General features: G+C 34.4%; 1 protein-coding gene across 1 annotated transcript; it reads right to left on the reverse strand.

The window, feature by feature from the left end:
* Positions 1-353: 353 nt before the first annotated feature.
* On the reverse strand, positions 354-16,383 carry LOC136206875 (uncharacterized). The gene is made up of 31 exons (XM_065998073.1): positions 15,859-16,383; positions 15,358-15,781; positions 14,796-15,041; positions 14,504-14,716; positions 14,276-14,407; positions 14,065-14,194; positions 13,880-13,926; positions 13,702-13,803; positions 13,476-13,580; positions 11,168-11,310; positions 10,980-11,074; positions 10,812-10,890; positions 10,682-10,733; positions 10,490-10,570; positions 8,206-8,301; positions 7,974-8,077; positions 6,087-6,558; positions 4,917-4,958; positions 4,630-4,834; positions 3,798-3,931; positions 3,517-3,694; positions 3,198-3,427; positions 3,015-3,110; positions 2,645-2,728; positions 2,536-2,568; positions 2,318-2,449; positions 2,178-2,238; positions 2,010-2,065; positions 1,850-1,906; positions 1,657-1,777; positions 354-815 (listed from the first exon to the last, which is right to left on the reverse strand). Exons 1-31 carry the CDS (start codon positions 16,212-16,214, stop codon positions 661-663), a joined length of 4,461 nt encoding a protein of 1,486 aa, XP_065854145.1. The 5' UTR covers positions 16,215-16,383; the 3' UTR covers positions 354-660.
* Between the last annotated feature and the right edge of the window lie 1,944 nt (positions 16,384-18,327).

Raw genomic sequence — 18,327 nt, forward strand, 5'->3', positions numbered from 1 at the left:
TTCGAGACCATGAACAATTTATCTATAAGCATGGTGTCAAATGTAGGAAAATGACTTCTTTTGTTTTCATAAATTGCGATTTACATTCCTAGTGGAAGCATATAACATCTAATTTGCACTTCATCCATCTATGGAGATGGAATGCAAGTATTTAGATCCATTTGGGAGTTCGACTCTACTCTACCTGCTACTAACAACAATAAACAACTAACATCAAAGAGTAAACAATTGCAACCGTTTATTACGACATATTGGATGGCCACACTTCTCACTCCTCTACCATCTACTAACAGTAAACAATAAACGACAACTCAATTAAACAGACCCTAAATTGCTAACAACCATCTATAATCACATTTTGGATGCTCAGACATCTCATGATACCCTTCATGACCATGAAGAAATGATATTTAAGCATGGCTTCATATGCAAGAAAACGACTCCTTTGGTTCTCAATGTGATCTTTTTCAATCATAAATAACTATTTACATTATTCCAGCAGAGATATATAACATCATATTTGCACTTCATCCATCAATGAAGACGCAATGCGAGTATTTAAATCCATTTGGGAATTCGACTCGACTCTAGCTTCTGAGGAAGAAGCTGAACTGTGCATAGGCGACAAAACAGAAATTGAGGGGGAAACCAATTCAACAGTCAGGAGTCCTCGTCCTCACTAGCAACACTAAAAGGTTGATCATTATCATTACCTTCAGCCGAATCTTCATCTTCATCGACATTTGCATTTTGATCATCCGAGTAAAGTTGAGAGCTTACAATCTGACCGTTCAAGTCTTTGTGTTTCAAATTTCCTGCCAAAACAAAGGAACACATATTTAGTTGGGTAGCAATCCACACCTTGGTGACAGAACAAGGTTTTGAAACTCCACCATTTTAAAATGGCAAACATTTATTCCAAATCTAAGATGTTAGCCACTCTCTTGTAGAAGAATCATTGCTTTTATATAACGGGTAAAATACATCCATGGCCTTGAACCATAATGTTAGTATACTGCTACTAACATTATGGCCTCAAACTTTATTTCTTGACATGGTTAAAGTCCAAATCAACAAAAATCCATAAAAAGAATTAACGAAATGATGACCTTGAACAAGTATGACTACATTAACTCTTTTTTTATCCATGTCACAAAAAATTATGGTCAATTATCTATTTTACCCTCATCAATTCGTTAATTTTTTTAACTGTTGTTTGTTGATTCGGACTTTAACGTTATAGAATTTAAAGCTCAATGATTTTTACGTCAGAAAATAGAAGTTAGGGGTCATAACGTTAATAGCAATATAGTTCAGGGGCCATGAATGTAACTTACCCTTTATATAAAGAAATTTTAATTTATTTCAATCTAGCTACATATCCAAATAAAAGTTTCTCAAACTTCGTGCACCTTCAGAAACTGAAACGTATATATAGATGAGTGGTTTGATTTTAATCGAATATTAAGACTTGTAAATTTTTTATGCAATACTGCAGTTTCCAAATTCACTTTGTTTCCAAATTCACTTTCTAGCCGGAGTGTAGGGAAAGACCTAAGAAAAATTTGAAGCTATCCTCTGAAATTCTTTTATTAGATTCCAAAAACCAAGAAAAATTAATCTAAGAACACCAACATAGTAAATATATTTCCATACCCATCCAAAACGTGCTTGCACTTGCTTTTGTATGAAGAAGAGCCTTCACATGGAACAAAAAGCGTTCTATAGAACGCTTTGTTGAAGGAATTTTGCTAGTGATAACAATTTGTTTTGAGCCCTTCAAAATGAAAGAAACTAAATTATTAGCTATTGTTCTCAAATCATTCCAAGACATACATTCATAACGGACCTTTGCTTCAGAGCATAAGGTTTGGATAGTTCTTGTTGCCTTTTGAAGCTCCGTCACCTAAATCATGATCGGAAATGTAAATAAAAAGGTGTTAAACTGAATCTAAATGAAGATGCTCATGAAATCTAACCAGGTAAAAGGTTAGTGGACCTGATCTTACCAATTCGAGTACAAGCTCCTTGTGTGTCAGAAAGTGGGCTTGTAAGAAGTCAAACCCTGTAAGAAAGTAGCTTATAAGAAGTCAAACACTGCATAAGGTTTTAATTTTCTGAGTACCACAAGTAACTCCATCATTGATCCAATTCCACATATAAAATCATGCATATACCCTTGAGAAATGAATCAACAAATTTCCCTCCATATTTGACAGCCACAGCATGCACTGAAACCTGCCCGTTAATTTCAGATGTCAGTGATAAAAATAAGCAAATGAAAATCCGTGATAACTTTGAAATCCTAATCGATTACCTTGTTGTGTGTCCTGCATAAGTTTATTAAAGATACTAACACGTTCACCGACTTTTTTATTCTGATCAAATGCTTTTCAACAGTTTCAAGTTGAACACCATCTTTGAGTTTACCATGAATGGCATCCTTAACCTAAATCAGAAAATAAGAGGGGTGAATTGAATTTATCCACATAAAAACAACAGCTCATCTGCAATGCCATGCATCTCCATACTCACCGAACTTTTAAGACTAGCAAGGTTCTCCTCATGCTGTCAAAAATCAAATTATGTTAAACATATCCATCAAGAAAAGGAGCAGTTTTAACAGTAAATGTTAGAACCATACCAGCTCACGATACCATACAACAAATGTCTCATTACGCAGAGTCTGAAAGCCATGACAATCATGATTCGTCAAGGTTGGAGAAGTCTGTGAAAAGCAACATAATTTTGTTCAGGTCAGAATGATAACCATCTATGGGCCAAGCAAATCAAAGTATGGAAAAAATTATTTAGAATGGCTAAGTTTCACTTATAAGATATGTACTAAAAATTTAAAAGGGGCATGTAAATTTTTTCATATCTATTGTCAACACCCACATTTCTCCGAATTAATCTTTGATTTTGTTTCGTCTTCATTAATCAAAATGTCATCTGGGCAGTATTATTTAAATGACCCACTTCTTAATTAGGAAGAGAGGATAGCATAAGAACACCTGAGACATAATGGAGCCTGCAATTTCATCGAGCAATTCTGACTTAGATTCGCTATTCTCCAAGTATATATGCAATACTTTTTGCACTATCTCTCCCTGGAGAAAACATATGCATTATTATTCCTTTGAAGGCCGAAAAATAATGTAATAACACAGCTAAGAAATCAATAGAAATTATCGCACTTTGTTTTTCCAGCCATTATCAAGATTTTCATCATCCCAGTTATGTTTCAAAAGCTTCTGAGCAGAATTTCCGAGTCTGTTGCGAAATGTAGGTACAGCCTGGTGAATGGATGTCGAGTGTGTATTTTTACCGGTTCTCTCCAAATTATCAAGGAATTTCTGAACCGAGGAAAAAATTGATTCAAGGGTGAGAAGAGATTCTGAAGCCAACATAAAGGAGAAAGTACATGCTACAAGAAGAAAATGGAACTACAATTAGGGAAAGGAAAAATATATCCATTGCCATCTTAAAGCACCTATAGAAAAGGACAAGATATACCTGTATGTAAAACATCTTCCATAAATGAAAAGGCACCAACATATAAATCTTCTATTGTCCCTACTAGAGGGCTTTGTTTTGCGGCAGAACAAACAGTCTCAGATTTCCTGAGCTGGAATTCTTGAAGCAGATCCAAAAGAATACCTTTTTCCACTTGAATTTCCGGAAGGTTTAGCATCTAAAATTAGAAAGAGCAAGCAGACAAGAATTTCATATGAATAATTAACCAAGTTTATTGATGGTCAATGTGGAAGCCAAGAGCTTAAAAATTACAAGTTTACCTTACTGAAACAGTGAAGTACTTCTTTACATACAAAAATAGGAACTGAAGATTTTGTAAGCACATGGTTGGTAATATCTGGGTTGCCAGCAGATTCAGAATGTACTTCCCAGTGTCCTTCACAAGTTTTATCACCTTCATCACATTAATTCAGAGATAAGAGCATGGTAGTTGCAAAATATCCTCCTCTCAGACAATAAAATGACAAATTAAGCTGGGTACAAAAATAAAATAAAATTCAAAGAGGCTTCAGATGCAAAAACTCAACAATGGAAACTAAGGATTTTGATAAAACAAGGTTGGCAATATCTGAACTGCTAGCAGATTCAGAATGTACTCCGCAAGTCCACAAGTTCTTTGAGATTCAATGCATTCATTCAAAATTAAATCATGGTACTTGTCAATAGTTTTCTCTCCCTCTCACTCAAGCCAAATTTCCTCCTTTTGATGATAAATTTAGAAAAATAAACTTAATACAACAAACATAACCTTAAGCATTAACCTCTCCATCGGATATCAATAACCATTTCTGATAAACACATAAAAAAGGAACAATCTCAAAATTTAGTATATGCAAACTCCAATTCTGGGAAATGCATCAAACTCCAAACCAAAATTGGAATAACTCACTGTCTTCTTCCTATTTCAGAAGGCCCTCAGATAAACCTATCCATCTTTCTTAAAAAAAATTCATCAATTCCAAAATGGGCTAGGAAACACAATGAAAATACAAGGGCATTGCTAGCAACCCTATACATATAATGCACGCATCAAAAAGTCAGCTCAAGAACGAGTCATTACCATTTCAACTAAATTTGATGCAGTGATCTTACCATCTTTAAGAATAGAAACTGCACAATCAAAATGCCTCCTGAGATTAGGAAAAAGCGGTCTAATTTTGCTCAAGAATTCTTCAATAGTCAATTTGCTGTAGCCATGAGCAGGAACAGTGCATCTGGATGGGTTTTTCTTTCCAGTAGTAGTGAAGCAATCCAGCTTCTCGTGAAGATCACGCAAGAGATATAAATGTAGAGGTAACTAGCACAGGAAACAAACCATTGACAAATTTTTATGACAAATTTGTGATCATTAACCAAAATTAGTATAATAAATTTGGTACCTCAGCTGCAGGATCGGAACAACACGAATCTTGCTTCTGATTCTGAAAAGCAACAATAATTAACTTACATCATTTTCTGTTTATATAGGCTATGATAGAATCAAATAAACAAGACAAATAGCCGATTGTAGGTATACTTCACCCTCAACCGATTCTTTGTGATCTTGATGATTCAACATGCTCAAATGGCTTAGTTACGTCAAATCTATATGGAAGCTCCCATCTATTTATACCAAATGTGTGCATTCATGTGTTTGTGCTTAACATTATGTTATTTAGTAAAACATATATCAGTTCAGTAACAGAACTGCATACTAATATATCACTAATATAAAGTATCCCCCTTCAGTCTTCATATTTCTCAAAGTACAAATTATAATCATGGAATGATTATACCTAAGAGATTTCCCAAGGGTAAAAGGGTTTGATAAAAATAAATGGCCCCTTTTGTTTCAATTAAAGATAACTTGTCGGAGTAAAATATCTTAAAAGGAAAACGTGTTCAAATATAATGACTTATTTTTCTGATGTCTATACAATAGTTTAAATTAGGATGCTTTCTATGGATAGTTTGTTTTAGCATACTTTGTACTTAGTGCTTATCACTATTGAATTAATTTCATATCGAACATACAATGGTCATACACAAAGTAAAAGTTACTTTGTTAAAAACAATGTCATCAAGGCACATTTATTAGTCTTAAATATACTATAAATTCTGCAGGAAGAAAAAATGAAGTTCTTAAATAATGAGTCTTCAACTATTATTTTTCTATGATAACAGACTTGAAAATAGAGTAGACTAAAATTATCAATAATGCAGCATGAGATGATAAGTAATAATTGATACACTGATCAAAATGGATGTATTTATATACCTTCTTTTCATATGAGTTTGCCCAGTCTAGATTCTAAAATAAAGAAGTCAGTCCTTAAAATAAAATTGGCTTAAGTTTCTCTTTCCACAAGAACATGTGTTGACCAATTTACTAGAGCAATCCAGATATGCAGAATTTTCCAAAAAACATATTAATCCATCAGAAAAATAGTACCAGCATCAAATCACAAAAGCCTAGAATTGACTGTCCATGAATGAGTCAGAATTGAATGCAGCAAAATCATGAAGGAAAGAAGATCAAGAACTGCTTCAGATAATTTGTATATACTTACTACTGAAAATTCCAAAAGGGAGAAGCATTGGCTTAAAAGAGGCCTGAATTTAAATCTCTGTGTATCCAGAGCCTTGGTAGCAGCAGAAATTTCTAAAACTAATGGCTCAGTAGAATTACAAGAATCTTGATCTGCTGACTTCAGTGGCTCCAAAGATTGACCAGAAGAATCCTCACTTAAGACCTGTTTGCCGGTTGCAGCTCCCTTTTTCGACAATACGTCAAATAGTGTTGGCTGCCTGAGTCGTCCGTTCATATTTGAACTTGTCAATGGCTTTGAGATCTTTTTAACTTTTGGCTTGTTTTGAGTTGTGGTATGTTGTGTATTCTTTTGCTCATTCTTGTTTTCCACATGCATGGTATTGTTGGCATGATCCAAGAATGAAGTTTCACAATGTTGAAAATGAAAATGAAGTTCTGGCAGAGACATAGGATGGCACTGGATGAAATTATTTAATAAGCTTTCCAGAACTCTGCATTTGGAAATCCTTTCAGTTATCATGAGATATAGCTTTTGAGGACAAATTTCAGTATAATTTATAACAGAAACTAGAAAAAATATAAGTAAGAACTTCATTAGATTCCATAATGTGCAAGCTCTTTGAAAGGGAAAAAATTGATAACCAGCTCTTTGGAACAACAGGGTTAGTAATTACCCAATGACAATGTATGAGTTTAATTGGAGCAAAATAAAGTTTAAAGGGCTTATATGAAAAGAAATGAACGGCAACATTAACTTTCAAAAAGTAATTCAGGGACCAAATTTTAAGGTTTTGGCCTTAATTATATTATTACAGCTTAGTTTAAGTCCTTAATGGTTTATAATAGCATCTAACCTATTCATCTCTGTGCGAGTAAAATCCTTTAGGTTAAGACTACGTAAAAAAAATTCAATGTCTAAGGTTGTAAGACCAGATTGGTTCAACACGTATCCAAGCTTAGTAACGATGAACATTCAATTTTCTCAAGTACATATGTAACTTAGATGTCTAAGGTTGTAGGATCAGATAGAATCTACAGGTATCCAAGCTTGTAATGCTTAACATTCAGTTTTCATTCAATCAAAATTTTCCTACAAATGTTTGCCTATTTTGTTTAGGATATAATTCTCGCTAAAGATCTAATCAATGGGTTCCTTGGTTTCATTCCCACATAATATAAATGTGAAGGCCAAGTTCTTCACTCTTTTATTCACATTTATTATTATTCACTGGTACTATTCAATATTCATGCTACTGATCCCTATCACAAGTTATCATACTAGTACCAATGCCTAATGAACAAGTTTACATAGAAATATGATTTAAACTTCTATCCAGAAAAGAAAATGCACAAGTCCTGCCAAAGAAGCATTACAAACACAGGACATAATGAATATGGATACTTTCTTTGATAATTATTTTCCTAGAACAAACCAGAAAAACTTTATTCTCTAGTATGTAGAGAAATATAAGCAATGATAAAGCTCTAAGGCATGCATTAAGTACAACTACAAAGTAAAATATGGATCTAATTCTAAGAGGGCTTTTGCAACTATAACTATTACACAAAAAACTGTCTATTGCGAAGAATTATTAGGAATACATGAATTAGCAATTAAAAGTTTTCACTTATACATTCATGACTAAATCATTGAAATTAATCATGTATTTCAATAAGGCACTCCCATTCGATATTTTCAATGTCGAAACCTAATCGACCAATGTGCCTTTATTTTGTCATTTCCATTATAGTGCCTCATGATTCAGCACTACAGGTTCACCCCATTATCAGAAGTACAATCAATTCAAAAAATTGTGCAAGTTGTTCCTCATTTTAATGCACAAAAGAAGACATCTTGTACAAGTAATGCACAAAGTATAAAGAAATTGAGAGAGATAGAGTTTACATGAGGTTCCTCAAGCGCTTCAATAATTTGGTGATTACATCCTCCCTTGCTGCTTGGCTAATGCATTCAAATCCTTGGACAACTTGCGTGCAAAAAGCGTTCAGCTACAAAAGAAATTAGATGAATTAAAAACTAAAACATGCTTGAAATGATAAGAATAAAATGCATTTGATATTCAAATAGAAAACCAACAGAATCCAGAAGTTAATAGCGACAAGCTAGACATCTGTACCAATTCTCTAATCCAATTGACCGCATAATAAAGAGAAAGGACGACAATCTGCTTCTGCTTTGCCGTCAGAGACTGCCAACCATCTTTAGAGAAGTACTAGCAGCACAGAAGGCAAAAGATATCAGCTGCAATCTGGTTAGGAATTGCAATATTGACACAAGAGTTTAATGTGGAAACTGGAAAGATGTGTGAAATCACAATTAAGTCAAAGAAGATGACACAGATGTAACTGTTTTCAGGTGTCAATAAATATTTAGTGTCCTAACATGTTTAAATTTAAGGTAATAAGTATGCACTTAAGTATGATCACCAGAACAAGAAAAAAGAACATGTGTGCAATTGTCATTGTGTAAATATTATTCAAGTTTTCTGTAATTAATTAATATTATAAATATTTTTAAATTGTTAAGGATATTTCATTACTGAAGAAATCATTCCAGCTCTCTTTACTTATGAAGAAAGGAAACTGAGGCAATCCGGTAATAAATGAAATAATGGTTCAATAACATCACTACAGAGTATTTGATGGAGAGGCTACTAGGTATACCAGACTTCCATTGATTTTCCTCTGCTCTTTTCATTTTCCTTCCAAGTAACATATCCTATCAGGTATAGGCAAATTTCCAACTTTAGTCATATTCCAATTTTAGTAGCCTGATGAGAACATATTGGTATTCATGGATGTTGATATTGTGAGGCATATTACCTATTTCTTGCCAGAATCATAGTTACCAAATTTTGAAGCCGAAAACAGATTAGATGATGCATTAAGTTTTGCATGATAACCCTTTGCAAACTAGCTCCAAAAAAGACATGTATCCTGATAGGGTCAGATCTTCATGCTCTTCTATGAGTATAGATAGCCATGAAAAAATGGATAGAATGGGAAAGATTAAGAGGCATAATCATATGGGGGAAACTGAGAGCGATTAAGGCACACAAAAGGAGGGTAGAAATAATTTCAAGCTTGCAAAGTAAAGGAAGAAGAGAAAGAAAGGATCTTGCCATGGAAGTGTGCTCTCACATGACTATGGTATGTGTGTTTACAGATAGTCGGATACTCTTTAACAATATCAGATAAGAAAGGAAACAGAAACAAATGAATAATGGGAGAGATGTTATTAATCTGAAAAAGCGAAATGGAATAACAAGATGAGATGATGGACACTGCTCATAGTGCCTGGCAAATTCTCCCTCTCCCTTAGCTCACAGCTAAGAGCCTCAAACCCAAAACTATAGGAAAAAACAACTCGCCTCACTCTGCTCCTCTCCCTTCTTACAACTGATTGCTCTCTCCCCAACGCATAACTAACTTTGCCAGCTCGCCCAATTCACCCTTTATTGCAATGTGTTCCCTTCCCTCTCCTAGCATAAACATTTCATATTGACTCAATTGAGCCAAGACTTCCCTATTCCCATTCCCCTACGGGGATAAATAATTTTACATTATATCATAAAGGGCAGAGATTGGCTTTAGGTTCCCTGGGTGATAGTATTTTTGCCAATTGTCTATCAGCTGCTTGCTTATGAGAATTACCACAAGGGTTGGAATTGTATTTGTGTCAATTTTGATGATTAAGAGTGAGCCAAGTCTTGCAAAATCCACCCAAAACTGGACGGAAATAAGACTTCTAAGGGCAATGAAAAATATGAAATTCTTACATTACTTATTTATTCTTATTGGGATAATAGGAACTGACTTGAGGATAAGAAATTACTATTACTAGTTTACTTAAGTTGCTGTATTCAATAGAGAAAGAGAAGCCACATTCAATAGGACTAAATGCAATGATCAAGACTAAGTTGTGACATGGGAGATGCAGGATAAATTGGACTCAACTTGAGAATGCAACTCAAACCTGTTCATAATAAAAACAATACTAATAATAATAAATATATAATTGGCTGAGTTATTATTTATGTTGGGGGCCTGAATAAACTGTTGAATTCTTTATTAGGGCTCACCACATTATTCTTATCAGCCTTAGCATGCCAATTAAGATAAGGCACACGAGATAACTGACTATATCTAGTGTCTTGGCCAAAATTCAAGTGGAATTATGAGCTTCACATATAAATAGATATAATCAAGAGAAGAGGTTATGTGTTTGGTTTTTAGGTTTATTTCTTTTATTAGTTTAGCAAATTTATCATTCATAAGGACCATATATGATGCCCTAGTTTCCAACTCCAGATCAGCTTCAATGCTAAACAAAGTTTCAATTCATTATGAACAAAAAAGATCATCAAGGAAAGAAAAAAATCTTGGATGTAACAACCAAACCTTAAAAGATGGAAGCTGTAAAGGACAGCCGAGTAATGCATCAATTCCACCAAGAGACCCCTGATTTGTTAACCTCTCCACCTGAAAAATTGAAAACGGAAATATATAAAAAAAAAAAAAAAAAAAAATCGAAGTCCAGTTACTTTCTTTATTGTCTCTATCTTACTTGTGACACAAACAAAATATACTTACAGCTGAAAGCAAAAGAAAGTAAGCCGGCAGAGTTTGTAAAGAAGTCATAGACCTACACAAAGCACAAAATTAAGATCGGCTTGAAATATACACAATAATCTAAACAAAGGAGAGAAGAGCCAATAATTACTCTGACAAAGAGGAAGCCAATCGAAAGATACTCAAACAAATAGGAGACATGTCACCATCTAGATTCATCCATAGCTGCCCTGAAAGGAATAGTAGAAACTTTAGTCTAGTCCAAGTAAGATTGCCTACAAACTTAAGGAAAAAGAAGAGACTACATCACCAATCTAACCTTCTAAACCCTCATAAGTATTAGGGACGCACAATTGCCCGCCATCAAGATCAGATAGAAACAGAGACTCAAATTCTCCAACATGTTTGACAATCCTAAAGAAATACATATAAATTAAAATTAAGATGCCATGATTGATCTCGTTTCATGCCTAAAAAGCTCTACTAGCAAAAAGGAATTGAACTTACCACTCCATAATTGTAGGTTGAAGTTTTTTATATTCTAGCAATGCAGCCAATTCGTCATATAAGAGAACCAACGGTAAGTACAAATGTTTACAAGACTCCAAAGATGTTCTTAAGAGTTCTAAAGCCTCCTCAGAATCAGTTTTCTGCATATCAATATTCAAAGCAGAAAAGGAACATTCCAATATGTAAGTTTATAATAGAAGGCTCAATAACTTAAGAAAACAAAAACAACAAATTTGCCATTTCAGCCTATTTTTAAAATAGAATAGCAATTTCAGACCATAAAAGTTGTGTTTCACGATAGTATAGAGAATAACTGGGTTGAGCCAGTTTTGCCCAGGTCCTTTCCTAACCAAGTCATTCAGGTTGCAAAACTTTTTAGTGTCATTTGTATTTCATGCACATTCGTGTCATCAATGAGTTTTCTACAAATAAAAGATTTCAGATCAGGTTTGAGTTTGGCTAAATAAGAATATTTGATTTCCAGTATACTGAATCTTTAATAATTAGATTTTTGCATATGAGTTGGCACTTTATAAAGGTTATGGTAATAGAGACATTCTTAATATTGTTTGCATATTTGTATTTATTAATCTTCACTATAGTTGAATTTATCTTCATAAATTTATCTCAATTGCATTCATGGCTAAATGTAAAAATTTAACTTAAATCTATAACTAATATCTTTCAAATAATGTACAATATATTTTGTCATTATCGGCTTATAAATGCTAATATTCAGAATTACTTATAAATAATTATGTTATCACCAGTGTAAATAATTTAATTAAGACTATACCCATGCACATAAAATGCAAAAGAGATGTGTCAATATTCTATGCACGTAAAAACATGCATCTTTGATATACTGAACTTGATAAATAAGTTGTAATCTACATTAATGTGAAAAACCATTAGTACTACACAAAAATCTTATATTGATAAATGCATAAAACAATTGCTGCAACACAAAATTTTATATTATAACTCAAATGCATATTCATTCAAATGAACATATAAAATTTTAACTTGCATCAATCAATAAACTAAAAAATAGATACCTGGATTTCACTCAAGTGGTTGTGAATGGTCAAAGTGTTAGAGTAGGTCATGAAGTTAAAGCATGCTATTAAAATTTTATTTTCACCTCAAAAATGGTTACTCCAACATGTCAATCCCTAGGTTAAATTGGCACCGAAACATAGTGTCAATCATTTGAGGTTTTTTTGGATTGACATCAGTTCTTCAGGAAAATTCCAGTCGAGTAGAAGTGGAGAACCCTAGATTAGACTAAATTAGGCGATTATGTTCAATTTTTGCCAGCAAAGAAAAATTGGAACTGCAATTTGTAAGGCATCAAGATGCTGATGCTGATTCCATAAACAGCTATGGTTAAGGTGGTAGACACATGGATATATGGGGATAAGTGATAGGTAAAAAAGAGTTTATCTACTTTATTCATATTTATCTGAATACTGCATTTTATTTTTCTGTTTTATCCAATTATTTGAATTTATGTTATTTTTTCTGTTTTATGATTTATAGGAAGGCTTCTAGGAGACTAGGACATTTAAATGTAAATTTATGTTCCTAACTTAAGGAAGTCCGATATGAAACAAGGTTCTTGTATCTCTTTTAAAGTGCTTGCTGGTATGAATAAAAAAATGTTGCATTTAAAGAATCAACAGGTTCCACACAGAGGACTGATAACCAGATGACAGACAAGGGCACATAAGATTGTTCAAATAGGCTAGTGTTGGGTTATTACTTACTAGGCCACATTGAAGAACACATAGAAAACTCGAAAAACATGGCACGGTCAAGATGTCAACATATCATAAGAAAACCATCTCAGAAGTTGACACAAATATTACAACAGTTAGTAACCAAATTGGAGTACTGGATGCTTGTTAAACAGGCAACACAAATAACAAATCTAAAGTTCCTTCCTGATTAACAGTAAAATATCATCGACAAATATCCGTATTTCACAAGCTAATATATTGTTAAACTGAATTTCAGAAGAAGTTGACAATAAGAAAAGTATTCATAAGAAACTAGCACATTAGCAGAAAACACAAATCCACAAAGTTTTACAATAGTATCTACTGAAAGTAACCATATAATACATTAAATACAGCACATGCCGGATGGTCAGAATGGTCAAGCTTTGGACTAATAAAAAAAAGTTAGAAAAAGTGGTAGGCAACCAGAAGTCAGAAGTCATAATCAAGCATCAGTAGCAAGTAAACAGCAAAAGAGGGCTATTAATATGGAACTCTGAACTCCTAAGTTAATATTAACCCACCTGAAATGATGCATCGCTAACTTCGTTTGCATCTGCCAGACAGGATACTATTTTTAGAACTCCAATTAGACCCATTTTTTTGTACTTCAAATCAGGATGGCTTACCTGACAGATAGGAGCAAGGCAACCACAAAATGCAGCTAAAGATCAGAATCAACCAAAATAAATAAATAAGAAAAAGAAAAGGGAGGAGGGATGAAGAAAGTTGAAAGATACTCCAAGATACCTGCTTTCTCACTATCATAAGAATTTCATTTCCAAAGGAAGACCTGCACCGCTCTGCACCAGATTGAGCCAACAATGCCATCTGGCTGAGAATTTCATAAACCTGCACCATGGAGATACTCATGAAAGCAAGCACTTAAATACAAAATGCCAATACTCATTTCTGGACCAACAGTCACCTTGTGTAGATTTTCTATAGTAAATCCCTCCAAATAATCCAATAGACCTAAGGCATAAAAAGCAATAGGTAAATGTATCGTAGCACCAGACAGTTTATACATAAATATAACATTTAACTGACTGAACCAAACTGTGCAAATAATCAAAATGTATGTGAATATGAAACTCAAAATGTTTTAGATACCATTTATATGAGTAGCAAAAGGAATTAAATCTTGGGCACATTTGGACACCAGGAAAGACAAAGCCTGCAAGGCAGAATTCACTTCAAAGCTAATGCCAGATCCCACATGAGTTATAATTGAGCCAACAACCTGTAGAACAACTGGAATGAGACACTGTGACACATGTATCAGATAAAAAAAAAATAGGAAATATATTCTTAAGCTGCTTACTTCCTGTCTATAGTAAGTATCAGTAAAGGCTTCGAACAGACAAAGGTACATATGAATGCCAAATTCTCTTGCCTTTTGTTCCCTGCTAGCCAATAAGTACTCGGACAAAGAAAGAAATGATGGAAAATAACCCTAAAAAATTAAAAAGATGCTTAGAAGGAGTTTAAAAGGTAGCTTAATTGTGATTCAAAATTCTTTAGATTGGAGCAGTTCTTCATTTCAGGGTACCTTTACCAATTCCTTGTTCCCAAATATGCACTGGTCAATCATAACTTTCTGAATACAGTTTCCAACAACTTTCTTCTTCAGAATTTTCTCAATTGTCTTTTGCATGGACTCCCCATTCATGTATATCAACACAATGAGCCACAAGTCTATGATCTTGTGATCCTGAGGTTTCTCAAGGCTAATCAGTTCTTTCACAACCTCTTCGCATAGCACCTAAGAATAACAACAAAATTAAAGGGTGAAATTAATGGGATTGTACATGTCTGAACCAACATCAAGACGACAGACTTACATTTTTAAATAAAAGAGTAGTTCTCAAGGCATCAAGTATTGATGCCTCTGTACTATCCACAAGTGCTTTCCCCCTGTGTTGAGTTGCCTGATAATTTGATATTCCTACAAAATTTAGCTGTTCCCTAATCTGCCGTATTATTCTTCTAACATTTTGAGGTGTCGCTGAAAGCAGCAAGAACCTCAGCAAATGAGGTATGCTTTCCCCATCTATTGTCGGTATGAATGAAATCGCTATGGTTGTAACCTGCAAGTGAAATAAGAAGTTGAACAACACATTTGGTGAGAGCCTATTCATTTACCTAATAATTGATGAACAAAAGAGATATTGATTTTGAGATAGCGCCTTTTGATATAAGATTGCACTAGATGCACATTTACATTGTTTCTCCCACATAGTGCGAATTCATAATAAAGGAAAATTCAGAACTGGTTCTATGAGAATCAGCACAAAGAAAACATGAAGCTTTCAATTAGATGAATAAATACATTCCTTGGCACATTAGAACATAAAATTTTACGAGAAAGAATGTCATGAGAGAAAACGATTGGGTACAGAAAACCTGTTCTTGCAACACATCCTCCAACTGAAGATTTGAAAAACAATCCAGCACCGGTATAATGATAGAAGAATCTTCTTGAAGCATTTGTCCAAGGTAATCAACCACAGCCTTAGTGTTTGGATCACCAATAATCTCGGGCAGTGATCCAATTATCTCTTTCTTTAAAGGCAAAGGGGAAATAGAGAGAACTTGCATCAATTTCTCACAAAAAGCATTAGAATCAACTATAAAATCAAGCCATCGAAACTGATTAATGATAAGACGCGCAGCATCATCCTCAAACGAAGATTCTGGACTAACATCAAAATACTCAGGAATTTTCTCCAGAAGTAAAATCTGGATGTCCAATTGGATGGAGGGAACTAGCAGAAGATGCCGCATTAAGCTTTCAGTTCTGCCGTATTGATTTGAAGAAAACAATAGCCTATTGAATAGCCAAAAACAAAAAGAGAAATGAGGGCTTGAAAATTTTAAAACAGGCGACAAATTGAACAAACTCACCTTCGAAGATTTTGAGAAGAGTTAATGTAAGCAGACAAGCCAGCAAGGAAATGAGAGCGGAGAACAGGACCATCATTAGAAGTTGAAAATAGGCGGTCGAGATAAGAACGGAGCTTGAGAGAATCGGAAGGAAGGCAGGGTGGGCCGGAGGGGTTGATCAAGGTACAGCCTGCATCTGCCAGAATAGAGACCAATTTATCAATAGCTACAGCCGGAGAACCAGCCTCGTTTTCCGAACACGATGGAGGTGGTTCTGTGGCGGTGGGTTTAGGAACTTTAGATGAAACGAGAGGGGAGACGAAGGAAGAAGAGGAAGGTCTTTTCCGGGAAGGAACTTGATGGCGGAGGAATACCATTTTTTGGCGGGAAAAATCACACACTGTCACAGCATTCAGCAGCGCACTCGACGGTGGTTGTCTTTATGCCACACTGTTACACCCAATTAGAAAGACGATTTCAGTTTGCTGAATTCACAAGTTCAATTCCCATTTCAGCCGGGGGAAATAGGAAGAGGTTCAAAAAAGAAAAACCCGCGAAAGAAAAAAACCCTAAAACCGTTTGCTCAAGCTGGGTGGATACATAAAATTGGCTTAAAATCCAATTAGACCCCTAAACTAAACATTAAAAGTCAATTGTATCTTTAACTTCTAAAATCATCAATTAGGTCCTCAACCTATACCTCGAAAGTCAAATAGAGCTCTAATCTTCTAAAATTTCCAATTAATCAACGTATGTTGAAATTACGAGTTGGATCTCTCCTTCAACTAAATTATTAAAATTTTGGTTCGCTTTATATATATATATTTTCAGTTTGATTTTAATCATTATTTTATGATATTTTTAGTTTCGGTAACTTTATATTTTTGGTTTGATTTTAAAGCTCTTTGATTAGGAGCGTGATGAGGGCAGGGGCATGATTTGAAGAGGTTTGAGGCCGAAGTTTGTTCTTTAAGAGCCTCCAAAGTTGAAATGAATTGGCGAGTTTTGAGGTTGTTATTTAAATAAGTGCATAATATTGATTCTAAGGTCGTTAAGGGAGCAACATCCGGATGCAGACTTTTCATTTAGGGTCGATTTGTATCTGTCGGATGATGATGATACAACTAACGAGCATCCTGACCCATTTCAAGTCCAATTGTGTTCCTCAGTTGATTAATCATATTTCCTTTTAAATTGTAATATTGATTTTATTAAGCTTTATGTTTCATTTTTTAATACGATCTTTTGATTTCGTTCAACCGTTTGCTTTGAAAATTTTAACTTAATGTAATCGAAACTTTTATGAATGGATAAGAAAATGTAACACTCCATAATGTTTAAACTAAAGATTGTGATCGGGGTCCTTGTATCATGCATAAGACTGGTCTTTAAATATAATCTAAAGAATTTTGAGACTTGAATAATTCATTAATATATAGATTTCGACTACCGAAAAGTATAACTGAAGGAAATACAGGTATGTTGTGACTGAATGATAGTGCAAAGCTTTCTTGATCGACCGTCGAAGGGCAATGATCTTAGGAAAAAATTAATGACTTGCTAAGACCTGCGGTCTTTTCTAATTGTAGTATTTTCGAATAGATGTTGAGTACTTGGAATTGGGAATTGGCTTCCGCATTAACTCCTTCAAGCGTTAAGTGTGTGTGTTGACACATTCATCTATACTTGGAACGAACTTTCCAAATTGATGCCCATTTTGCATTTTCCTTCGTGCGCTTGAGAAACTTTGGTGCTTCGAACTATCAGATCTCCTACGTAGAATTGCATTGGCCTCATTTTTTTTCATGGATTGCTTTCACTGTAAATTGTATGCGACCATTTTGACACCTGCTCCCTTTTCTCCTCCAACATATTGAGTTTTCCCCTAAGGTTTCTTTCATTATCTACCTCCGAGTAGAAAACTGCTCTTGGACTGGAGGCACATATCTTTATAGGCACGACTAAAGCTTTGAACATTAAGTGAGGGAGAAAGGGGTTTCTCGTAATAGTTTTTGGTGTTATTCAGTATGCCTAGAGAACACTATGCAAATCCTCCACCCAAGATGTCTTGAGCGCTTCCAACTTTATTTTCAGCTCATGGACTATAGTTCAGTTTGTGACCTCAGTCATTCCGTTCTTTTGAGGATGAGATACTAAGGTAAAATAAAGCTTGATATGCAACTTTCACAATAGGTTTTAAAGGCCTAACAATCAAACTATTTTTCGTTGTCAGTGAATATAGTGTGGGAAATTCCAAGTTTGTTAAGTATGAAGTTTTTCATAAAGTCAGTTATATGTTTGAAGGTGATGGAGGAAACTGGTTCGGCTTCTGCCCATTTGGTGAAATGGTTTATAGCTACAATGAGGCATTTCCTTTGATATTGAGTTTTAGGAAAAGTTCTTACTATCAATGCACTATGTTACAAATGGCCATGCCAAATGAATGACTTTTCTCAAAGATGTTGAAACACAATTTCCACAATGATTTTG

This window comes from Euphorbia lathyris, chromosome 9, assembly GCF_963576675.1.
Source record: "Euphorbia lathyris chromosome 9, ddEupLath1.1, whole genome shotgun sequence".
NCBI lineage: Eukaryota > Viridiplantae > Streptophyta > Magnoliopsida > Malpighiales > Euphorbiaceae > Euphorbia > Euphorbia lathyris.

Coding starts and splice junctions, on each gene's coding strand:
- LOC136206875 (XM_065998073.1), bottom strand. CDS start 16,214: ATGGTATTCCTCCGCCATCAAGTTCCTTCCCGGAAAAGACCTTCCTCT. Junction 15,782..15,858: donor TCTTCTCAAAATCTTCGAAG/GTGAGTTTGTTC, acceptor GCTATTCAATAG/GCTATTGTTTTCTTCAAATC. Junction 3,932..4,629: donor AGTTTCTATTCTTAAAGATG/GTAAGATCACTG, acceptor AATGTGATGAAG/GTGATAAAACTTGTGAAGGA.